Here is a 26,388-nt window from a genome sequence, read left to right as displayed (position 1 = left end):
TCCACCTATCGCATTTCCAACGCCCCTCCCCCAAGTCCCTCCTCCCTACCTTTTATCTTAGCCCGCTGGACACACTTTCCTCATTCCTGAAGAAGGACTCATGCCCGAAACGTCGATTCTCCTGCTCCTTGGATGCTGCCTGACCTGCTGCGCCTTTCCAGCAACACATTTTCAGCTCTTTTCACTCATCTGCCCCTCGAGCATATTTCCTACTGGAAGATGGGAGTGATGAATTTTCCCTGCTGTGCAGTGTTGTCTAGACAGATTTCCTGAGGTTATTTATTGTATGACACATCTGCTTCTAGACTTTCTGGTTGGTGAATACTGCATTGACGTGGTCAGCAAAGCTCAGGTATTTCATAATATGGGCAGGTAGGATTAGAAATTTAAGCAGACTAGTGGTTTGTTTCATCATTGTTTTAAATGCTGCAGTTGTGGAACCATTTTGTCTCGATTCCCCTCAGTCAGTTTCCAGTTGGTGGATCAATCATGGCTTCAGGACTAGTCTTCAGGACTGGGGGTGGGGATAAGGGGAGCTGCCGATTAAAGGGGGGATGTGGGGGAGGGCTTTGGATGGGGAGAGGGATAGACTGGTGAGGTAGTGATAGGTAAACACAGGTAGAGGTAACTTCTACACCTTCTGATGCTGCCTGACTTGCTGTGTTCTTTAAGCCTCCTGCTTGTCTACCTTGGATTCCAGCTTTTGTACTTTTTTCTGTCTCTAATGCAGAGCTATTCTGACTGAGCTTGAAAATTCTTTGACTGGTCATCCCCGCTACCCACAATACAAAGGTATGGTTGGAGATGCAACTTACTGGCCCACTCTAACCCTTGACCAGTGACATGGAATTTCCAAGGTGGATAGTCATCCTTGTTGACAAGTGATTGCCAGGAAAAACGATCCACCGTGCAGACACATCCTTGTAACGCTGAATACAAACAGGCAATGCCTGCTCCCAACATTCTGAAACTTCCTCACTCCAACAAATGAACCGTTTTCTGTTCCAAGGTTTCAGAGTTATAATTTTCACAGTCTCGCTATCTGATCATTTTAACCAGTTTGATTCATTTTTCCATCTTTAGCATTCAGACTTAAGAGCTTTGTCAGTTGGATGTACTGATATCTAATTCTGAGCACAAACTACCTGTACTCACAATTTATTAATGATTAATCTTAATGGATAGAAATTTATGGAGACTGTATCTGTGACAGCCACTCCCATCAGGATAACTCTTCTTTTTGGTCCCTGATTATATAAATATGGGCCCTATGGTAAACGTAGCTTCCAGTTTACAATAAGGAGTGCATCAGGACAGTAGTTTAGGAGGTAAATATTATATTTAAAATATTTGTAAAACATGTTGTGTGAAGTTATTTCAGTATTAAATCATATAAAAAGATTTAGAGAGAAAGAAGTATATGATATAGAAGAAAATCTTTCGTCTAATTTGTTCCTTCTGTTTTCAGAGTGGAAGAGAATTTGTGAATGTGAAGGTAAGAGCTTAATGTTATGATATAGAATAAAAATTGTTCATACAAAAAACTTATGAACAGCTTAAATGAAGCTGCCAACTCAAAGAATAAACCCACAACTGAAAAATAATCTTCAATAAAACCCATCATAAAGGCCACTGCTTCAGTTCATTCAAACAGGATAAAATTATTTTAATTACATTGAATTTCAGGATTTTGAATTGCTGTTTTGAAATCTATTTTAGTTTTCTTTAATTCTCTTCCAAAGTGTATTCATTCCAACAGGAGAGCTGTTGAACATGAACTTGTGACTGATGTTGTAATTTAGAGGAAAATGTTGAAGTAGATAGAAGTATTATTTACTTGTGCACTTGATTTCAAAAGTTTGAAAGAGGTGAAATAATTAATTTCTGATGGAGTCCAGGAGCCTATTCATCTGGGAATTTTAAAATTCTGTAACCATTTGCTAAATTTATTTTTTGCAATCTTTTCTGTGTAATATTTCATTGTTGTCCTGATGTTGAAAATGTGTCAAATGGTGCAACTTTAGAATAAAAGAATAGAATAGAATTAGCTTTATTGTAACAGGTACTCAACTGAGTAGAATGAAAAGTTTATAAGTTACCACTTACAGATCCACCTTAGGTTTCAGAACAATTTTGGAAGATCTGAAAATAGAAAGGACCCCTGGGCTGGATGGGATTTATCCTCTGATTCTCTGGAAAGCCAGGGAGGTGATTGCAGAGCCTTTGGCTTCAATCTTTATGTCATCATTGTCAACTAGAGTAGTGCCAAAAGACTGGAGGATAGTAAATGTTGTTCCCTTGTTTAAGAAGTGGAGTTGGGGGCGACCCTGGTAATTATAGGCCAATAAGTTACTTCGATTGTGGGTAAAATGTTGGAAAAGATTGCAAGAGATAGGATTTATAATCATCTGGAAAGGAATGATTTGATTAGGGATAGCCAACATGGTTTTGTGAAGATTAGGTCATGCCTCACTAACCTTATTGAGTTCTACGAGAAGGTGACAAAACAGGTGGATGAAGGTAAGCCTGTTGATATAGTGTATATGGACTTCAGTAAGGAGTTTGATAAGGTTGCACACGATAAGCTATTGCACAAAATATGGAGTTTTGGGATTGAAGATGATTTAGTGGTTTGGATCAGAAATTGGCTAGCTGAAAGAAGACAAAGGGTGGTGGTTGATGGGAAATGTTCATCCTGGAGCTCAGTTACCAGTGATGTGCAGCAATGTGCTGTTTAACAGGAATGCAGATTACTGGGCTAATGGTAAGATTCTGGGCCATCTTGGTGAACAGAGAGATCTGTGTCCAGGTGCATAAATCCCTGCAAGTTGCCATCCAGGTTGTTAAGAAGGCAAACGGTGTGTTGGCGTTTATTGGTAGGGGGATTGCATTTCGGAACCACAAGCTCATGCTTCAGCTGTACAACTGGCAAGGCTGCACCTGGAGTATTGCATGCAGTTGTGGGTCACTGCATCATCGGAAAGATTGTGGAAGCTTTGGAAAGGGTTCAGAGGAGATTTACAAGGATGTTGCCTGGTATGGAAGGAAGGTTATTATGAGGAAAGGCTGAGGGACCTGAGGCTGTTTTTGTTGGAGAGGAGAAGGTTGAGAGGTGAATTAATAATGACGTATAAGATAATCAGAGGTTTAGATAGGGTGGACAGGGAGAACCTTTTTCCTCGGATGGTGATGGCTAGCACAAGGGGACATAGCTTTAAATTGAGGGTGATAGATTTAGGACAGATATCAGGGTAGTTTCTTTACTCAGAGAGTAGTAGGGATGTGGAACAGCCCGCCTGCGACAGTAGTAGACTCACTGACATTAAGGGCATTTAAATGGGCATTGAACATACACATAGATAATAATGGAACGGTGTTGGTTAGATGGGCATCAGATTAAGTTCACAGGTCAGCGCAACATCGAGGGCCAAGGGGCCTGTACTGTGCTGTAACACTCTAAGTTCTATGTTAGGTATAAAGGTACCAAGTTCAGCTTTGTCAGTTACAAGATCTTCAAAAAAATAGAGAAATAAAAAGTCTAGCATTGCAGAAATAAAAGTTCAGAACAAGAGTGTTCCAACCCAGACCACATTGGCATCTCACTTCCAGTCTGCAGCAGATCTTGTAGGGCTTCCCCTCAAGGTTCATGAGACTGGGCAATCACCTCGTGACCGCAAATCCACACTGAGGCCATGCAGGGCTGAGAGACTGCCACATACTATGAGCAGACCATCATGCCAGGCCAAAATAACGCCATGTCAGGCCAGAAGGCCTCCAGGCCAGATTGAGAGGACCCCTCATAGTGTCTATGTTGAGGCTGAGAGTTGTTGGAGGCCAAGAGAGAAGAAGGAAAAAAAAGAACACAGAAAAAAAAAGAAAGAGAAGAAAACGAACAACTGGAACTGCTGAGCTCAGCTGAAACATCCGACTCTTTTGACATCCCGTACTTTCCCAAGTTTCACACCTGTTTGCTCTCACGGTCCCACTCTGGCAATTATGAGCAATTGCTTGATAGTACAACCATTTCAGTTAAAAAGTTCAATACAAACCAAAGCAAATTGGTTACATTTTCAAGTCAGAAGTAGGAACCCAACATACAGATAAAATCTGTGTTCTGACCATGCATCTCAACTGTAACACTGCCACAACATTTTCTTTCATGCCATTATTGGGCAGGAGGTGAGCTCACTGCTGACGTAGTCACACCAGGTCCCTTTAGGAAGCAGGAGCTGCCTACATTGCACCAGCAGCAAAGGCAGCTGGCAGCCATAATGAAACCTGCAGCTGAATTGTCAGTGAGAGCAGGGAGATCCTCTGATCCTCAGAGTCATGTATTAGTGCATGACTCTTCAGGTGAAATAAAGATACCACACTCAACTTGGTGTAGGTTCACCCATGATGTGTGGCTTTTGACCAATAAAAATATATTTTTAGATTTTAGTGTCATAGGACTAAACTATCCTGAGCTGCTTCCTCAAAGACCTTCCCTTCATCATAAGGTCAAAAGTAGGGTTGTTCGCCGATGATTGCACAATGTTCAGCACCATTATTGTCATGGTAGATGGAAAGGAATCTGTGTTTATATGCAGCAAGACCTTGATAATATTCCAGCTTGGGCTAAAAACTGACAATAAACAGACACAGTAGACAATTGCCAGGAAATGACGATATCAAACAAGAGGGAATCTAACCATTGCCCTTTGATGTTAAATGACATTACCATCACTGAATCACTCACTAAGAATATCCTGAGAGGTACAATTGATGAGAAATTGAACTGGATCAGCTACATAAATATTTTGACTACAAAAGGAGTTCAGAGGCTAAGAATTCTGCAATGGGAATCTCACATGCAGTCTCCCCAGTCCCTGTCCCAGTACAAGGCACAAGTCCAGGCTGTGATGGATTATTCTCTATTTGCCTGAATGAGTGCAGCTCCAACAAAGCTCAAGAAGTTTGACACCATCCAGGACAAAGCAACTTGTTTATGGGTGGTACAGTGGCTCAGTGATTAGCACTGCTGCCTCAAAGTACCAGAGACACAGGTTTTATTCCAGCCTGGGGGACTCTGTGTGAAGTCTACACATGCTTCTTGTGGCTGTGCGGGCTTTCTCCCACAGTCCAAGGATGTGCAGATTAGGCCATGTTAATTTGGCCTGTAGTCTTCAGGGCTGTGTGGGTAGCCATGATAAAAATATGGGGTTACGGGAATAGTGTGAGGTCTGGGTTCAGGTGGGGTGCTCTTCAGAGGGTTGATGTAGATATGATGGGCTAATTGGCCACTTTCCACACTGTAGGTATTCTATGACAATACAGCCACTGCCTTCAACATTTATGCTGTTCACCTGTTAAGGACCAGTCTAAGCCCCAAACAAATATATCAAGGAGATAGCCTCGACCCTTAACTTTTATCTTATTTCCAGGCAAGTTTAAGATGCTGTTTGCTAAATGTAATTTTATTGGTCACGCTACTCGGCTTTAAGGAAAACATACTTTATTCTTACACCCAGATAAATTACAAACAAAAGAAAGAAGGATTTGTACAAGTTTAACTCCATTGGAAAATTTAACAGAATATTAGATTAAATTTAGATTATTTAAAATATACAAATAAAAATACAGTGAAAAGTGGTTTTTCACATTTATGCAAAGTGTCACTATGTTCTGGCACCATCTTGAAAAGCTCAACATAGTGCAAGGTTTTACTGCAACAGTGTTCATCTTTCTCTCTTTTTCTTATTCCTCCTCTGCTGCTCCTCCAGTCACTGCTTGACATCAGCTGGGGTCTCTGAAATGACTTCCTTGGTCTCTATAATGGTCTCTGTGGTCTCGGTTATGGGCCATCACTGCCAACACTCCTAGGATTGCTGCATCTGAAGTTTTGTTCCTGTTCCCCATCTGGCCCTCCTCCAAATTGCCACCAGTCAGCAGTCGTTGTGATCCTCCGCCCTCCCTTTTGCCGATGCTTCTTTCCTTCAGGCGCCTGAGCCTAGCTGTGGTCCTGGTGCCTCGGCTCAGCCTGTGAGTCCGGGCTGGGGGAGGCCACCCAGGATCTGCTCTCACTCACTGGGAGACCCAAGGAGCTTCTGCCCAATGCAATGTTTGGTGTGAATGAGGAAAGGAGAAAGGAAGGTAAAAGAGAGAGAGGTGAGGAGAGGGACTGATCAGGCAAGAGAGAAAACATTGAGAGCTTTAGCTAGGGGACAGAAGAGAAAAAGGAGGACAGATATGGAGAGAGTTGGGATGAGGGAGAAGTGCTGTCCATTAATATATAGTACAGCCGGAATGTGAATTACAGCTTTTCAGCTGCAGTATTGATATATGCTGGACAATCCAGTGGGATCAGTGGCAAACCGGACACCACATCCAGAGACCTGATAAATATTGCACAAAGGTGCTGAGCTGCACAATATCACCAACCAGGCGGCCCATGCATACAGAAACATACGTTTACAGCTGGATGTTCCCTGGTTTTTCTTTCAGTTTTGAGTAAGTTAATCAGGCTGGAAATCCCTCCACATGTGATCTTCTCCTGCCCCTTCCCTCATTCAGTCCTCTGCTTTTTCCCTTGCCCCTGTGATATGGGTATGTGCTTTCCCCATGAGGCTGCTCTCCAGTCTCAAAGTCTCCTTCTCAATTGTGGAATATTTCTATCAATGAATATACAACTATCTGGAAAAATACCCAAGAGGTCATTATCTCCTCTTGTCATCTGCTTGTAAGAGTAAAACACCAAACCCACATCACTTTCAATGATAGTCACTTTGAATGGTATTGCTTATTAAGGTATGGCTAATGCTGGGGCAGTGCTTAACGCAGCTTTCATACTGTCAAATGCCTCCATTTCTTCATCCACTGAAATTTTCTGCAGTTCTTCAACAAGTCAGTCAGTGGAGCAAACACGTTGTTAAAACACGCTACTAAAAACTACTCTGTCTCCGGAATCATAGTAGTTCCCTCTTCAACAATGGTATGGGAAACTCCCCAATAACCTTTCTTTTCACATCTCATGGAGTCATCTATCCATGTCCAATAATATAGTCTAGGAACATGACTTGAGCTTTTGCAAGCTGACTATTAGTCAGATTTATCACCAAGCTCTCCTTCTGAAGTCAATTGATAGATGCTCCAATTATTACTTCCATGAGTGACTTAAAATCACCAAATTATTAATGTACACTACAAAATTGAATAATTTTGAAATGATTTTATTGGTATTATTAATGACTTTATTAGTCTTTGAAATGTGGCTGGTGTATTTTTCATACCAAATGGCATGACTTTAAATTGGTACAACTAATTCACTATCGTGAAAGCAAATTTTTCTTCACTCTCTTGGATAAAGGTATCTGCCAGTTTCCTTTGAGTAAGTCCAGTTTCAAAATATAAGTTGTTTGTACCACTTGCTCAATACAATTTTACAGTCATGGAATAGGATATGAACCAGATTTTGTAACTGCATTGGCTTTTAGTAATCATTACATTGGCGCTGCGTACTATCTAGTTTTCATATCATCACTTACCGGCGAGCTCCATTCACTGCAAATCACTTGATTATGTCATGTTTGAGCATGCTTTCAATCTCTTTTTGAACCTGTGCCTTTTTAAAGGATTATGTCTATAAGATGTTGCTTATTGGAACAACATTTCCTATATTTACATCATACATGTGGGTGGCATGGTGGCACAGTGGTTAGCACTGCTGCCTCACAGCGCCAGAGACCCGGGTTCAATTCCCACCTCAGGCAACTGACTGTGTGGAGTTTGCATATTATTCCCGTGACTGCGTGGGCTTCCTCCAAGTGCTCTGGTTTCCTCCCTCAGTCCAAAAATGTGCAGGTTAGGTGAATTGGCCATGCTAAATTGCCTGTAGTGTTAGGTGCAGGGGTAAACGTAGGGGAATGGGTCTGGCTGGGTGCGCTTTGGCAGGTTGGTGTGGACTTGTTGGGCTGAAGGGCCAGTTTCCACACTGTAAGTAATCTAATAAACACTTTCCAGCTTATTTCTACACATATCTCCATGTGATTGTAATAACTCTTTCAAGTTGTTTTGATTTTCTTCTGAAAGGTAACTCAATAAATTATCCTAATTCTTGAGAACTTCCTTATTATTCAATTTAATTTGAGGAATAACAAATTAAGATTTATCTGGATTTGGTTCGTAACTCCGAGTTGTAACAAGCACTACATTCTCCTTTTGCTTTGCTTGTCAATCAAATGTCCACATGTCCAAGATGGCAGTGGGGTAGGACACTCCAGCAGGAGCTCATCTGCTCCGTCTGTTCCTTTCCTTTTTTTCTCTTTAGTTTCTCACTCTTCATTTCTCTTTTCTGTATTTTTCCTCTTCTGTCAGTGGCCGAGAGGAGAGAAGAAGCAGCCAGCAGCCCGAAGCATGGGACTGGTGGCCAGCAACCTGAAGGGGAGGCCTGGCAATCAGCAGTGCAGGGGCGGCCAGTGACCTAGAGTGGGGCTGGCTGCCAGAAAGACTGTCATCAGCCCAGAGCAGAGTGGGGACGGTGACCTGCAGGCCCAAATAGAAGGTGGCTACTGGTTGGGAACAAGTGGAGCCCATGCAGAACATGTGGAAGTCCTTATAGAAAGACTGTAATGTCTATCTTTTTAGATTTATTTATTATTTTCCTTACATATACTATGTATACCTCTAATGTAGTGTAACTTTTTTTCCTTCATTTTCTCTATTCTTTTGCACCTAAGATTTGCACTTTGTACCCAAAATAGTGCCTATATTGGCAACATTGTACACTTTTCACTGTACTCCTGTTCTTTTGTAACGTTTTGTACACGTGACAATAAACCAGATCCTAATTCTAATTTGAAAATACCGTATTCACATGACACACTCTGATTTTACCTTCTGTCTGCCATTCTTATCAAATAATTCACTCAATTTCCTTTTGATTTGCTAAGACTCATTAAACCTTGTTTTTAAGCTTTCATCTTCTGCTGATCATAATATTAACACTTTATCCCCTCTCGTGAAACTGTGAATTTTTGATTTCTTGCCTGCTGCCTCTTTCATCACGTACTGTGCTACTTTCAAATGCTGTCAAGCCAACTTACTCACTCGATTTAGTCTTTTCCTAATATCTGGCACATGATCCAAGTATGTGATCTCTGATCTTTGACTTACCAATTTTCCCTTAATTAATTTTAGTGGGCCTCTCACCTCATGTCTGAAAACCAACTCAAATGGACTGAACTTAGTTGATTCATTCAGTGCATCCTGAATTGTAAAATGTACAAATGGAATTCCTTTATCCAAATCCTCTGGATAGTCTTGACTATCAGACCACAACATGGTCTTTGAAGTTTGATGCCACCATTATAATATTCTTTACGATTCTGGATGGTACACCATTGATTTAATTTGTTTTATACATAAGCTATCCGTAACTTCCTTCAATAAATAATTTTGATGTAAAATTTGACCCTCAATTGGATTGTATTTCTGTGGGTAGTCCATATCCGGTAAAACATTTAAGTAACTCTTCTATAATCCTTTTAGCTGTAATATTGTGAAATGGAATGTCCTTTGGAAATCTGGGAGGCTTATCCACTATTGTCAACAAATACTGATTCCCACTTTTTGTTTTAGCGAAGAATTTTATGCAGTCAGTTAAGATTCTTGTAAAGGTTCCTCAAATACTGGAATGGGTACTAAGGGTGCTGGTTTAATCACTGCCTGAGAGTTTTCCTATTGGCTGACTTGTCCAGCAAAATTCAACCACATCTCTATGTAGTCCAGGCAAATAAAACTATTGTTATATTTTGGCTTGAGATTTCCTTACTCCAAAATGACGTCCTTCTGGTACCTCATGATATCTGCAACACCTCCTTTCTATAACCCACCGGTAATACAACTTGAACTTCTGTACATTTTTCATCTGCCTGAATATATAATGGTCACCGTTTCCTCATCAAAGAATTCATTTCTAAGATAGTAATATTCAGGGATACAGTCAGATTCTTTTTGCTTTTGATGCAATTGCTTTATAAAAAAATATTTTTGTTGTAATTCAACTAACCTCTCTGAATTGAAAACATTCACTTTGTCCTCCATCTGTTCTTGTTTTATTTCAACCATTTGATCAAACATAGTTTCTGATAATTGAAATTCAGCCTCCTTCTCTTTATTCTTCAATTTCTTCTCCTATTTCAAACAAGGGTTTGTTTACACTCAGTCAGGAGAAATCCCAAGATATACTTCCCGTTATACCTCAGTTGCCTGATTTTCCACTGGCTTTCAAACCACAGTCGGCATCACTCCCATATACGATCCTGAGGATAAACTGTGTGTCTGGAACAGAGAATTTCTCTATTCCTCCTATTGACACTCCACCACTTTTCAATGAACTCTCCAACCTCACCTTCTACAATGGAACACTACTCTTCTCACCATGAATTCCACATATTTCCACCCTCTCTGGCAGTACTCCTTCCAAAGTACATAACATCTCATCTCACCTCATCATCAAAGATGACTTTCACCCATATCTCTTAAAATTTTAATTTATTTACTCACTCCTTCTGGTGTGCATGAGTAAACCTTATCCACACATATAAATTCATTAAAAAGGTCTGGTGCTTTTTTTAAAAACCAACCTCTGATCAGGCTGTACATTTTTTTGCAACACCAGCTTCCACTGGGATCTTTATTACAGTGAAAACACCAGATAAATTTTTTACTTTGCTTCATGGGTTTCTTTTTAACCTGTGGTAAACTCTCTCTCTATGTTCAATGAGATCTCCTTTTCCTTTTACTGCCTGAGAACTTGCAGGAACTGAAACAAACACTACATTGGACAAACTGGCAGAAAACTAGTCACCAATATACATGAACACCAAGTAGCCACAAAAAGACATGACCCACTCTCACTAGTATCCTTACAGACAGATGAGCAAGGACATCACATCGACTGGGATAACACATCCATTCTAGGACAAGCCAAATAGAGACACGCATGAGAATTCCTAGAAGCATAGTATTCCAACCGGAACTCTATTAACAACCACATTGACTTAGATCCCATTTACCACCCCCAAGAAAAAGAACAGGAAATGACATCGCCCACCTAAGGAAACTTAACCACATAAATAGAAAGTAGGCCATGCCACCAGTACTTCATCTGGAGGCTCACTGATGATGTTACCTAGTATAGTGATGAAATGTCGGAAAATGAACTTTCCAGCTCAGCAAGCAAGCCTACATCCAGAACTTCAACCTGAGCTATAAATCATCTCAAAACGTGTTCACTTTGGTTCTTCCAACAGCATTTCTAAACTTGCAACTTCTATTATCTCAAAGGATAAAAACAGGTAGATCAGAACAGTTCCCTTCCAAACCACTCCCAATTCTGAATTGGAAATATATTGTCGTTCCTTCAGGGTCTTATCATTGTATCAAAATCCTAGAACTTCCTTCCTAACAGAGATTGCAGTGGTTTAAAGAAGCAGCTTCTCCATGAAATTAGGAATAAATACAGGCCCAGGCAGAGATGCTCACATCCAATGAAAGAATAATAAAAAGCCCAGTGGTTGGGCGGTAACAAGCACAAGATTGTTTGGTTTGCAGATTTTCTCTTGAAAGTCCTGTTCTCGTCCTCACCAACTTTAGCAACACAGGAACAGGAGTAGGTCATTTAGCCCTGTGCCTTTGCAAAGGAAGTCTGGAGAAAGATGCTGTGATTTTTGTTGAGCTTCAGCCCGAACAGCTCCGTGACTGTCCACATTCCTGATGAAGGGCTTATGGCCGAAATGTCAACTCTTCTGCTCCTCGGATGCTGCCTGACTGGCTGTGCTTTTCCAGCACCACACCTTTTGACTCTGATCTCCAGCACCTGCAGACCTCACTTTCTCCTGATTAGTAAGGTTAGCTGATATGGGAATCAGGGAGAGTTAGCCAATTGGAAACAAAATTAGCTTGACAGCATAAGACAGAGAGTGGTGACAGAGGGTTGGTTTTCAGGCTGGAGGCCTGTGACAAGCAGTGTGCCACAAAGATGAGTGTTGGGTCCACTGTTGTTCATCATTTAAATAAATAATTTGCATGAGAATATCGGAAGCATGGTTAGTAAGTTTGTGGATGACACCAAAATTGGCATAGTGGACCATGAAGAAGCTTATCTAAGTCTCCAACGGGATCTTGATCCATTGGGCCAGTGGGCCGAGGAAAGGCAGATGAAGTTCAATTCCGATAAATGCAAACTCATTGCATTTTGCTTAGACAAACCAGGGTGAGCCTTACACTGTTAGTGGTATAAGACATTTGTGTGGCCATATTTGGAGCACTGCAAACATTTCTGGTCACTCTGCTATAGGAAGGCTGTTGCTAAACTGGAAAAAGTACAAAAATGTTTCCAAGGATTTACTGAAACTAGAAGATTTGAGTTATATGGAAAGGCTGTGACTTTTTTCCTGGAGTGAAGGAGGCTGAGTAGTGACCTTATAGATGTTTATAAAATCATGAGGGCAAAGATAATGTGTATAGTCAAGGTCTTTCCCCCAGCATAGGAGAATCCAAAATTAGAGGGTAAAAGTTTAAGATGAGAGGGAAAAGATTTAAAAGGGACCTGAGGAGCATCTTTTTCGCACAGAGGGTTAGTGCATAAAAAGCTGCCTCTGTTTCTCTCTGTCATGCACTCTCACCTTCTTTCTGTTTTGCACATTCTGTCACTCTCTTTCTCAGTCATTGTCTTTCTGCCTCTCTCTCTGTCACACCCTCTGTCATAGCTCCCTCTGCTATGCTGTCGCTGTGACAGAGTTTCCTCAGCCTCATTGTAAGGTCTCTTCCCCTGGGGTAACACCTTGCCCCATCTGTCTTTCCCATTTCTCTGAGTGCTGTTTAACCCCTTCCCTGGGGATGAATTTCTAATCCTGGATCATTGCTGATGTTCCCAGTCACTAAGCGGCTGTGAGAGGTACAGTGAGTGTGACTAACATTTTATTGGTGTCCCTCTGTTCCCAGCTCCAGTCACCTTGGACCCTAATACAGCCCATCCTGCCCTTCTCCTGTCTGAGGACCTGAGCACTGTGAGAGACACTGGGAAACGGCAGCAGCTTCCCGACAATCCGGAGAGATTTGACTGTTATATCGATGTCCTAGGATCAGAGGGATTCATATCAGGGAAACATTCCTGGGAGGTGGAGGTGGGGAACAAAACTCAATGGAACATGGGAGTCGCCAAAGAATCCATTAACAGGAAGGAGGGTGTCAGCATCCTTACGCCGGGTAATGGATTCTGGACATTGGCCCTGAAAGAGGGTAATAAATACTGGGCTGGTGAGGAACCATGGAAACACTTAGAGCTTAAGGTGAAGCCAAGGAAGATCCGAGTCTGTCTGGATTATGAGGGAGGGAAGGTGTCTTTTTATAACTCAGAGAACAAGACCCATATCTACACTTTCACTGGGACATTCATTGACAAACTCTACCCCTTCTTCTGTCCAGGTCTCATTGATGGGGGTAAAAACTCAGAGCCTCTGAAAATCTGTCCCCGGAGAGTAACAATCCAGGAGGATGAGGAACTCTTCCCTTTGTCCAAATAAAGTCTCTCTCTGTAAGGGGGGAGGGGAAGACCCACACATTAGATCCCACACACTGGGTCACTGGGTGGGGGAATGGGAAGATCCCACACACTGGGTCACTGGGTGGGGAGGGGGAGATCCCACACTCTGGGTCACTGGGTGGGGGAGGAGGAGATCCCACACACTGGGTCACTGGGTGGGGGTAGGGGAATATCCCACACACTGGGCCACTGGGTGGGGGTAGGGGAATATCCCACACACTGGGTCACTGGGTGGGGGAATGGGAAGATCCCACATACTGGATCACGGGGAATGGGAAGATCCCACAGGGTCACCTGGTGGAGGAGGGGGAGGCCCCCATTCTGTGTGATTTTGGTTCTGGTGATTGGGTTGTGGGAGTGGGGACTGGTTCTGGGGATGGGGCTTTTCCCTGAGTCACTGTGTGAGCCGGTGCCTGAGGGGGAGTGGGACCCTGCTCTGAGTTGTCACTGGCCATCAGCTCCACCTACTCGAAAGAGCATGGAGGCCTGAGCGAGGATGGGGAGGGAATCAAGTCTGTGCTTCCACCAATACGGGCTCCTGTCCTAAGGAGAGGGCCTGGTGTTGCCATGACAACCAGAGTCAGGCCTGGTAGAGGGAGTGGGCTGGATGGCACTGGGAGAACACTGGGTCACTGGGTGGGGAATTGGAAGATCCCGCACACTGGGTCACTGGGTGGGGGAATGGGAAGATCCCACATACTGGATCACGGGGAATGGGAAAATCCCACAGGGTCACCTGGTGGAGGAGGGGAGGCCCCCATTCTGTGTGATTTTGGTTCTGGTGATTGGGTTGTGGGAGTGGGGACTGGCTCTGGGGATGGGGCTTTTCCCTGAGTCACTGTGTGAGCCGGTGCCTGAGGGGGAGTGGAACCCTGCTCTGAGTTGTCACTGGCCATCAGCTCCACCTACTCGAAAGAGCATGGAGGCCTGAGCGAGGATGGGGAGGGAATCAAGTCTGTGCTTCCACCAATACGGGCTCCTGTCCTAAGGAGAGGGCCTGGTGTTGCCATGACAACCAGAGTCAGGCCTGGTAGAGGGAGTGGGCTGGATGGCACTGGGAGAACAAGTCCCACACATCTCCTTGGAGAAGCTCCAGCTCACAGGCAAAGCCACTGAGAAGCATCATGTGGTGCCCGGCTCTGGCTGTGGGCATTGTGTTGATGGGGCCCAGGTGGGTGAAACTCTCCCATCCAAGCTGTGCCCTGTTCAGGTGGAATTCCCCATTGATGCCAGGACCTGAAATCTCCACAGGAGCTTGCTCCCCAATCTGAGCCCCTCTCTCTTGGAAATGTCCTTTGTGCCATTCCCCTCTGCACAGACGGGCTTTCCTGGGTTTGCTCCTCCTCTTCCATGATGTGAAGGGGCTGCTGCTCCATTTCTCGATACACTTCAGCCCCACGCTCCTGACCTTTGACCACCGGGTGCAGAGGTGACCAGGCAGATCGGGAGACCTCCTCATGGGCCTGCTTTTGGGCCTGGCCAAAGTGACCCTCAACAGGGTGCAGGCAGTGGGCAGTCAAGGGGGCTGTTTGTCCTGACTGTCTGACACTCTTCCTCAGCTGGGTCAGTGCCCGGGTGTCCCTGGAGATCGGGCACATGGTGTCCCACGGGTACTCTTCAGGCCTTCAGTGACTGGTGAGAACAGGGTGCACTGAACTGTGTCATTAATCCTGGAAATGCCTTTTTATTGAGATGTAAATTTCCTTTAAAATCCTCTTCTTTTTTTGTCACAGTGGGTCAGTACTGTCCCTTTTAAATTGAGGATTCATTGTTTTTGGGTTCTTGTATAAATGGACACAAAATGAAACTGGAACTTTTGGTTCAGGAAGTGTGTGTGTGTGTATTTAATTTTGCAAATAAATGGTTATAAAATTGTGGAAACACTGATTCCAGTTCTATCCTTCACCAAATGACTCTAACACTTTGAAGGAGGTTACAGTGACTGCCCCACAGAAGAAACCTTGGGGTTAGGGTAATTCCCAGGAAAGAGACAGTCATTGTGATCACTGTACCCTGTTCGGTCAGACTCTCTCAGGGAGGGAGTATTGTACAATGTCCTCTGAGTATGGTTCAAGTGTGTCACAAATAAAGTTTACATTGATGTTACTGACACTGTGTAGGTGTGTCTGGTTTAAGGGCCGTGACCTCAGATTGTATTCAGGAACACAGTCAATCATTTCACTACCAGCTGCAATGAGCTCCTCTCACCTGGTTCCATTCTTACCCACCCAGTCCGAGCCAGAGATTCACCTGCAGTGGATTCTCTTCCCGCTCCCACACTGTTCCCTCTGGAATCCCACTAAGATCTGTCCTTGACTCCTTCATATTTCACAGCCACACGCTACCTCTCAATCACATAATGAGAAAACATGTCATGTTCCACATGTCTGCTGATGACACCCAGCTCGATCTCACCCCCACTCAGATAATGACAGAGGGGGTGCACTCTCTCACACTCTGTATAGAGATGATGCACAGACTCCTCCACTTGAGAGTATAATTTACAATATTCATCCAACCCGGACTCTCAGCCACACCGCACGCTGCCCTCGAAGCGGCTGCGGGGGGGGACGAGACTGTCACACACCTCCTTCTGGAATGTGCCGACGCAGAAGAAGTCTGGAGAGGAAGGCAGTGGCGTTTGTTGAGGTTCATCCTGAGCAGTGCCATGACGCGGGAGTCCGTGCTGTACGGTCTGTTCCCCGGGATGCACACTGAGACAAACATCAACTGTGCCTGAAGGACGCTCTCTGGGCAGTCCAAAACCTGTTGATCTTCCAGCTGAAGGAGTTGACCCCGACTGAGTGTTGCAGACTGGCACATTCCAAGGTCCAGGACTACGTGTTGAGGGACACGCTGAAGCTTGGGCCAGCTGCTGCCAAGGCGTGATGGGGAAAGATCATCTGCCTGCCTAAGAAGAACAGGGGGCCCATGCAGTCATTTGGGCTCCGTTGACGTCTCAGCTAAATATATGGACATATGATTGATAAATGTACAGACCTGTATATACAAATGATACATTCTGATCTCTGTAGGCAAATGGTTACATATGTAAGGCATGACCAGCTGTACAGACCATCAAATTATTTTATGAATAAAGTATATTTTTGAAATAAAAAAAAATCCTGGCCAACTTGTCCCATTCCAAATTCATTCTTGTGATAGAGGGCATCACTGACAAGGACAGTGTTTATTGTCCATCCCTCCTTGTCCCTGATTGGATGGCTCTTTCAGTGAACTGGGACAGGTGTGATGGGCTGAATGGCCTCTCCTATGCTGTCCAATACCATGATCGATCACAGTTTATTCAGAATGAGAGTCACATTCAACAAACCCATCAGGAGCCACTTCTCAATGTTACCCAGAGACAGCAGAGCTGCTTTGTAAACCTGCAGAGAGAACATGTCCAGCAGATACTGACCACACATCGAGTTCACGCTGGTCCAATCAGGGAGGTGGAGAAATATTCCAGACACCAAACTCTGGAGAGATTTCCCTGGATTCTTATTAGACAGGAGACATCAGCAGACAAAGCAACAAGAACAGATCACAAACAAGATCAGGAAATCCTGGGAACACACAGCAGCTCAGACAGTAACTGTGGGGAGAGAGCAGGCAGCTCGATATCTGAACAGTGAAGCCTTTGTCAGAACACCATCAGATCTTGCTGTTTGTTGGTGTTTAATTCCCTGTCACTTCTCCAGGAATGAACAACTCCAGGAAGTTCTGCTCCTCTGTTTGATGTGACCTCCCTGTGTCTCTGTTCCCTGCTCCCTCTCTCGCTCCTTGTGTTTGATTGGGATTGTGTGGATCAATCTGTGATCCAGCCAATCCAACAGGAACTTTAACTGGGAAGTGGGATAAATTCTTGACAAGTTAGAAGGGAAGCTGCAGGATGAGTGAGATAATTGGACAGATCTTTCTAAACAGCTCGCATACGCGATGGGTTGAATGGACTCCTGTGCGAGAAAACTGTCTGAATTGAACACTGGAAGATGTGGGGGGGGGTCTGGGAATCATTAATTATTGATACAGTAGAGAGCCGGACTGTCCCGGGGTTTAATATCTGGGTTTATCAAGCAGCATCTCAATAACGGGGTAAGGCTGGAACCTCATTAAACAAGATGGGGTCTGATCTAATGTCTCCCTCCTTATAAAACCCTCGATCCCACACTAACCTTCACCAACACTGAGGGGAGTGCTCACCAGGTTCCTGGGTGATCGATGGGGTGACCATAGAAAGGTTCAGCACAGACAGAACAAGGTGTGGCTTGTCTCTGGGTCTGCTCTCTGCAAGAGGCCCTCACCTGGTCCCACAGGATCCACGCCGACCCCCGACCCCCACTTCCAGGGAGTTTGTTTCCACCTCAGCAGCTGATCCCATTCACTGTGGAAAGCCCCGATTGAATCTGTCTCCAGCTCACTCTCAGGAAGGGCATTAAAGATGTGAGACTTTCAAATGTTCAATTAGTGCAGCCCACAGTTAGAAAGTTGTTTTTTTTCCCTCTGGTCATTAGTTCCTTTGCCATTCACGTTATCTCAGTGTTCAGTGGTTCTTGCTGCTTCTGCCGATGGAAACAGTTCCTTTCTCTCCACTCTGTCCTGGTCCCTCCTGATATTGAACACCTCGATCTGATTTCCTCTCTCCCTTCTCCCCTCTCGGGAGAACAGTCCCAGCCTCTCCAATCTCTCCAGGGAACTGAAGACCGTCACCTCTGGAACCATTCCTGTCAATCTTTACTGTCCCTTTTCTGAATCCTCCACAACCTTCCTACAGCGCGGGCTCCAGAACCGACCCTCGAGTTGAGGGAGAGCCAGTGTTTTCTAAAGATTCATCATCACCTCCCTGTCGTGTCCCCACTGTCTCTATTTATTAAACTCCAGTTCCGAGAAATCTTTGTAAACCTTTCTTCAAACTGTTCTTCCACCATCACCAGGTTCTGCACATATCTCCCCAGTCTGCCCTGCACCCCTTTTACGATTGTATCTTTTATTTCATTTCACCTCTCCTGATCTCTCCTTCTAAACGTATCAATTCACACTTCCCTCCATTCAATTTCAATCCCCACATTTCCATCCCCTCCACCATGGTCGCTTTCCCCTTACAGACTCTATTACGGACCAGGCCAGACCCCCTCAAAACATTTTAAGAAGGTAGCGCAGACCCCAACGTTCATTGTTGTTTTAGTCAGATGTACATAGAACATTACAGCACAGTACAGGTCATTCGGCCCTCGATGTTGCGCCGACTTATAAAACCAATCTGAAGCCCATCTAACCTACACTATTCCATTTTCATCCAAATGTTTATCCAATCACCATTTAAATGTCCTTAAAGTTGGTGAGTCTACTACTGTTGCAGGCAGTGCATTCCACACCTCTACTACTCTCTGAGTAAAGAAACTACCTCTGACATCTGTCCTACATCTATCACCCCTCAATTTAAAGCTATGTCCCCTTGTGCTAGCCATCACCATCCGAGGAAAATGGCTCTCACTATCCACCTTATCTAACCCTCTGATTATCTTATATGTCTCAATTAAGTCACCTCTCAACCTTCTTCTCTCTAACGAAAACAGCCTCAAGTCCCTCAGCCTTTCCTCCATAAGGCCTTTCCTCAACACCCTGGGAAATCTCCTTTGAACCCTTTCCAAAGCTTCCACATCCTTCCAATAATGTGGTGACCAGTACTGTACACAATACGCCAAATGCGGCCACACCGGAGTTTTGTACAGTTGTAACATGACCTCATGGCCCTGAAACTCAACCCCCCTACCAATAAAAGCCAATACACCAAATGCCTTTTTAACAACCCTATCAGACTGGGTGACAACTTTCTGGGATCTACCACATGGACACCGAGATCTCTGCTTATTTATACTACCAAGAATCTTGGTAGCACAGTACTCTGTATTCCCGTTGCTCCTTCCAAAGTGAATCACCTCACCCTTTTCTCCATTAAACTCCATTTCCCACCTCTCAGACCAGCTCTGAGCTTATCTATGACCCTCTGTAACCTGCAACATCCTTTGGCATTATCCACAACTCCGCTGACTTCAGTGTCATCCACAACTTTACTGTAAGGAGTGACACAATTGATCAAACCACTTGGCTTCAAGTAAAATAGAATTTACTTACATGCCACCGAATGAAACACAAGCAAAAGAAAACAGTATTTAGATTAATAACTATTCCACAACCTACTGACATGATATCCCTTCAACTTAACAAAGGAGCTGTTCCAATTTCCTGCAACATCCCCATAAACACAGCCCTTGGTTAAAAAAGGTAAATTCAAACACAGTTTCTTACAGGAGAGATAGAGGTGGCAGAGAGAATCAGCCAGGGACCATTCGCTGATGCATGAAAACCCTTTTCACTCCAGCAGCTTCTCTGGGTTCCCAGTTAAAACTAAACCAAGCTCGACAAATCCCTGAGCTGGGAGCACTGGCTCCTCCCCTTTCATTGTCCAACTGTTTAAAATAAAACCGAAAGGCCTCCCCTGATTGTTGGCTCAGACAGTCTCTGGGAGCCATGTCGGCCCCTCTGCCTTTACAACCCTTTTCAAAAAGAAAACAAAGACAGAATAACCTTGTTAAAGGAGCAGCATTGTCACCTGTCTCCCTGTTCCTCTCTCAGTTCACAATATTTCCCCCTTTGTGCCACCTGTAAATGTTGTAATTACACAGCAATATATTACACACTGATCAGAAAAATGCAATGTCCCTAATATCACCGTCTGGGCAATACCCCTGTTTACTTTCCCCAGTCCAAAGCCCAACTGGTAACCGTTCTCTGTTCACTGAGAGGAACTAAACTCCTTCAGAGGTGGTTGGGATTGGGATGGTACAAAATCTTAGGTACAAAGTAGAAAAATTAGGAAATATAGTTAAAAGGTCAATATTAAAGTCATTCCTAGTGCAAAATAAAAAAAAGAAATGAAGCTCAAATTTCAGCATTACAATCCTTAAGTGTTTAGCCAAGCTCCCCATAAGGTCTCAATCTCCCCTTGCTCTGGGCTCGCTCTCTCCAAGAAGGAATGAACAGGCAGGAAATACAGGGAGACAGACCATGTGCAGGAAGATGGGATTAGTTTAAAATGACATCCTGGTCAGCACAGACACGGTGGGCTGAAGGGCCTGTTCCTGTGCTGTCCTGTTCTATGGAAAGTAAGAAAACAAAAGCTGAGAAGGAAGGAAACAAGGCAAAGGGGACGGAGTAGATGGTCTCCGGGACAGGAACCCGCTCGCTGCGCTGTTCCTCCGCCACCATCCTGATCTCTGTTACTTTCTCCACTGATCGTGCCAAACCCACTGAGTTTCTCCAGCAATTTCTGTTTTTGTTTCAGATCTCCGGCATCGCAGGTCTTTATGTTCTGTCATTCAATGATATTTGGCTGCAGTACCGACTCTCACCAGCCGGTGGCGGTGCTGTACCACGTATAACATCACTATTCGAGGAGAAAGTGAGACTATTCAGCAATCTCCGCGCCCTCTGTTCCCCGCAGTACCGGTCACTGCCAGATGGTGGCAATATTGCACCGCCAGGATATCGTCCAACAAGTTTAATTAGAAGCACTATCTTTCTGAGCGCTGCTCCTTTATCAGGTGGTTATTCCACAACCTGAGCGCCACTCCACCTGATGAAGGAGCAGCCCTCCGAAAGCAAGTGCTTCTAATTAAACTTGTTGGACTATAACCTGGTGTTATGTAATTTTTAAACTTTGTACATTCCAGTTCAACATCTCCAAATATTGCACCGATTATTCTTCAACAGGGATGAGACTGTTGGAGAAATTTCCTGCTCACAATGTGGCCTCCCTCTACGTTAGGGAGGTGAAACACAGGCTGGGTGACCGTTTGTAAAACACCAACGTTCAGTCCCTGAGCTTCCAGTTATCTGCTACTTCAACACACCCCGTGTTCCCTGGCCAACATCTCTGTCTGGGGCCTGCTGCAGTGGTCCAGCCAGGCTCAGTGTAAACTGAAGGAACAGTCATCTTCTGCGTGGGGACATTACAGCCTCAGGCCTCAATACGAAATTCAATAATTTTTAGAGCCTGAACCCCTCTTTCCACGTCCTTTAGCCACTCCCAGGCCCTGCCATGATATGGGTTGTTTGCAGCACAACCAACCCATTTTCACCCGCCCACTGTCCTCGTGATCAGCTTTTCTTCTTCCCTTCCTTGCTATCAAACATCCTTTTGTCTGCTTCACTCTCTCTCTCTCTCTCTATCTCTGCGCCTATCTGCTCACTCCACCCATCCCCTGTTATTCGTATTAGCACCACCATTTCCCAGCTGCTATCAGTTCTGAAAAAGAGTGACTGGACTCAGAAGGTTATCTCTGTTTCTCTCTCCAGATGCTGCCAGAGCTTTGAGTTTCTATTTTTCATTCAAATTTCCAACAGCTGCAGTTCTTTATTTTATTGCTGGAACTATCCCGGGGGGATCTAGTGGACAGTTGGTAATGTCCCTGCCTCTGGTTCATGTAACACTTGGGGGATTGATGGCTCCTTGATGTGGAATTAGTCACTGTCTGGTTCCCATTTGAATTCTCTTCGTTTTATTCAAACCCTCTCCCTTATAAAGAGCTCACCTGGGGTATTCCCGGGGATTCCGGTGTATTTAAATGACTCCAGGTTGTGTTATTGAAATCAGGGTTAACCCTTCTGGGATCACTCTGCCTGAGCAGCACTTTAATTCAATTTAGGGTCACAGAGAGAGTGAGTGAGAGAGAAGGAGACAGTGTGTGACAGAGAGAGGGAGAGACAGAGAGGTCTGAGCATGTTCTGTAAATCTGATTTTTAGATTAGAATCAGTTTGGTCATTGTGACACAGACAGCCTCACAGGGAGCTAACACCTTCAATACATTATCTGGGCCCAACATGACACTTGAGAATGTAACTTTTAAAAACAAGTTTTACGATTTACATGTGAAAGAACTGAAACCAACATGGTCATTCCAAAAGATGAGAGACTTAACAAACAATCCAGGTCTTTTTCAATATATAATTTCAGTTACATCGCACTGTAAACTTTTGCTATAAATTCTGTGTCTGACGATCTTATTCTCCACAACCACCTGATGAAGGAGCAGTGCTCCGAAAGCTAGTGCTTCCAAATAAACCTGTTGGACTATAACCTGGTGTTGTGTAATTTTTAACATAAAACTCCAGTCTTGTTATTTTGAATCACATTCAGAAAAGTTGACAAGCAGGTGGTTCCTCAATTGATGGTGACGTTGGGGCAGAACAAAGATTGATTCTCCAAGTATCAGGGCAGCCTGAATACCGAGGTGATGGTAACGAGGTAAAATGGAACAGGTCAATGGAAGAATGGAGCCGGGCTTTATTTTGGGACCATGATAGGTCAGGTTTCGATCCCAGAAAGGGAGGGCCCAGACAGAAAGGCAGTGGGTCCTGTTACACAGACAAACTAACAGCAACATGCCGTGCAAATGATTGACACTGTTTCAAACTATTTTAATCAAACATATTAATCAATGGAAACCTGCATCCCCATTCGAAGTGATTAAAGACTTAACAGTAATGTCAGCTTGTTCAATGCATCACATCAGTTGTGTGATGCTTTGATCTTCTCCTATAAATTCTGTGTCCTCTGCATCCAGTCCCACTAGCTTACGGAATAAGGAGCGCGGCTCTGAAAGCATGCATTTTCATATAAACCTGTTGTACTATAATTTGTGTCTTGTAGTTTTCAACTTTCTCCACCCCAGTCCAACGCTGGGACCTCCACATCAAACTATTCAATGAGTCTCCCTGATTAGCCATAACTATAGGAATTTCTAGACAACCATCTAAAAGACCATGAGACGTGGAGCAGCAGTAGGTCATTCAGCCCTTCGGGTTTGCTCAGCATTCAGGGAGATGATGGCTGATCTGATCATCCTGAACTTCACTTTCCAGCCTTTGGCCCATGACCCTTGATTCCCTCACTGATTAATAATCTGTCTGTCTCGGCCTTGCATATGCTGAATGTCCAGCCTTAAGAGCCTTCTCTGGGTGGCATGGCTCAATGGATCGCAGTGCTGCCTCACAGTGCTGGGGAACTGGGCTTGGTTCTACCCGTGGGTGACTGTCTGTGTGGAGTTTGAATGCTCTCCCCGTGTCTTCTGAGTCCTCTGGATTACTCCCAGAGATGAAGATGTGCAGGCTCAGTGGATTGGCCATGCTGAAAAGGCCAATGTGTCCAGGGAGATTCAGGCTAGCCATGGGAAATGCAGGGTTAGAGGGATAGGGTAGGGGGATGGATCTGGGTGAGATGCTCTTTGGAGGGTCAGCGTAGACTCAAAGGCCTGCGTCCACGCTGTAGTGATTCTAGAGTTCACAAGTGAACCCACATAAAAGGCCCATTTATGTCTACTCTGTGGTTTCTTTTGGTGAGTAAATCTTTTATCGATGCCCTACACCCTGCAATACCCTTTGACATACTGCCTTATCAGATGCCTTCTGGAAAGCTCAGTCTGCTGTATCCACTCATGCCTCTTTATTTACAGCACGATGCATCTTCAAAAAGACTCCAACAAAATGGATAAACAGGATTCCCCCTTAATGTTTTGCCTTTGCATGATTACCTTGATTTTTTTCAAAATCCATCTTATAACATTTTCAATAACAGCTTCCAATAATATCCCCTGAGCAACTGTTCAGTTGGCTGACTTGTAGGTTCCTGCTTTCTGCCTCCCATCATTTGAAGATTTTACTGTTTTCCAACCTCATGGAACCTTCTCTGAAAGAAAGGAATCACAGGAAATTGAAACTCCAATACATTAACTATCTCACTCAACCCTGCTTTTCAGACCTAAGGGTAAATTCTATCAGGGTCTCAGGACTGCATCAATGATGCTGAGGTGGAGATGGTCGAGAGTGTCAGGTTCCTGGGAGTGATGATCCCCAACAATCTGTCCTGGTCCACACACATCAACACAGCAGTGAAGAAAGGACAGCAACATCTTTACTTCCTTGGATGCTAAAGAAATTCAGCATGTCCACAAGGAGTGAATAAGTCTTACCAGATTTTACAGATGCACCATAGAGAGCATGTTATCTGGATGCATCACAGTCTGACATGGCAACTGCTGTTCCTAAAGAGCACAAGAAATTGCAGAGTTGTGAACACAACCCAGTCCATCACATAAGCTAGGTTTCCATCCATTGACTCCATCGATACTTCACACTGCCTTGGCAAAGCAACCAACATCGAAGACCCCTCGATCCCCAGATACAGTCTCTTCCACCGTCTTCCAGCAGACAGAAGGTATAAACATTTGAATACATGTACGAGTAGATTCAAGAACAATTTCTTCCCTGCTGTTATCAGACTTCTGAATGGACCTCTCAAATGTTAATTCTGATCTCTCTGCACCTTCTCTGTGGTAATAACAGTGTATTCTGCACTCTGTTCTGCTAACCTGGTGCACTGTATATGTTATGATCTGTCTGTGCAGCGTGTAAAACAACACCTTTCACTGTATCTCAGTCCATGTAACAACAATAAATCAAACTCAAACTTCTCAGTCTGCAGCTCCCATTCTTTGCCGAGCACGTGTACCCTGGCTGTCATTGCAATTTTCCTGAATTACTGTCTTCAATCCATTTCCTGATTTACAGCTTTATGGGCACTGTATGTTGGCCCAGCCAGCACTGCCATATTCTCTATTTCTGGGATGTTCCTTACACCTTCTCTCCCAGAAGAAAGATATAAAACCTCCTCATTTTCCATTATTAGTTCCCCAGACTCAAGTTCCTAAAGACAGACACTTACTTTGTCTCTCCTTTCTTTTTAAATATCTGTGGAAACTCTTATGATCTCCTTTTATATTTGTAATTCGATTTCCCTCGTATTCTATTTTTCGTTCTTCATTAATCTTTTAGTCACAGTGGCAAAAACCTGTTGAGCAATTGCAAAGGCTGAGGACCCTGTGCCTTTTATATTTGTAATTCGATTTCCCTCGTATTCTATTTTTCGTTCTTCATTAATCTTTTAGACACAGTGGCAAAAATCTGTTGAGCAATTGCAAAGGCTGAGGACCCTGTGCTTCCATTCTCTGGGTCAGCTTTGCCTCCTTTTTCTGCTCACTAACCAACTCAGAAGATACTGCCCTGAGGGGTGTGACTGCCTCCTCATACAAAGAACTCATTGCCCCAGCTTAATGTATCACCGCCATGACACAGTACCTGTCAATAGACAATAGGTGCAGGAGTAGGCCATTCTGCCCCTCGAGCCTGCACCACCATTCAATATGATCATGGCCGATCATCCTTAATCAGTATCCTGTTCCTGCTTTATCTCCATAACCCTTGATTCCACTATCCTTGAGAGCTCTATCCAACTCTTTCTTAAATGAATCCAGAGACTGGGCCTCCACTGCCCTCTGGGCAGAGCATTCCACACAGCCACCACTCTCTGGGTGAAGAAGTTTCTCCTCATCTCTGTCCTAAATGGTCTACCCCGTATTTTTAAGCTGTGTCCTCTACTTCAGCACTCACCCATCAGTTGAAACATGTTTCCTGCCTCCAGAGTGTCCAATCCTCTAATAATCTTATATGTCTCAATCAGATCCCCTCTCAGTCTTCTAAACTCAAGGGTATACAAGCCCAGTCGCTCCAGTCTTTCAGCGTAAAGTAGTCCCGCCATTCCAGGAATTGACCTCGTGAACCTACACTGCACTCCCTCAATAGCCAGAATGTCTTTCCTCAAATTAGGAGACCAGAACTGCACACAGTACTCCAGGTGTGATCTCTCCAGGGCCCTGTACAACTGCAGAAGAACCTCTTTGCT

At 44.1% G+C, this 26,388-nt stretch overlaps 2 protein-coding genes across 7 annotated transcripts in view; both read left to right on the top strand.

Moving 5' to 3' along the window:
- Positions 1-13,646, top strand: part of LOC122541485 (butyrophilin subfamily 1 member A1-like) — a 75,062-nt gene extending 61,416 nt beyond the window's left edge. For all 6 annotated transcript variants that reach the window (XM_043678292.1, XM_043678294.1, XM_043678295.1 and 3 more), the window contains 2 exons: positions 1,469-1,495; positions 12,985-13,646. In XM_043678292.1, coding sequence (XP_043534227.1) covers positions 1,469-1,495; positions 12,985-13,565 — 608 coding nt within the window. In that variant the 3' untranslated portion in view covers positions 13,566-13,646. The remainder of the gene's footprint in view (positions 1-1,468; positions 1,496-12,984) is intronic.
- The window catches only part of LOC122541488 (zinc-binding protein A33-like), a 492,570-nt gene that overhangs the window by 297,702 nt on the left and 168,480 nt on the right, over positions 1-26,388 (top strand). The window lies entirely within an intron of this gene.

This window comes from Chiloscyllium plagiosum, chromosome 37 (assembly GCF_004010195.1).
Source record: "Chiloscyllium plagiosum isolate BGI_BamShark_2017 chromosome 37, ASM401019v2, whole genome shotgun sequence".
Lineage (NCBI taxonomy): Eukaryota > Metazoa > Chordata > Chondrichthyes > Orectolobiformes > Hemiscylliidae > Chiloscyllium > Chiloscyllium plagiosum.
The sequence above is the reverse complement of the archived record's forward strand: the minus strand, read 5'-3'. Positions and strand labels throughout refer to the sequence as shown.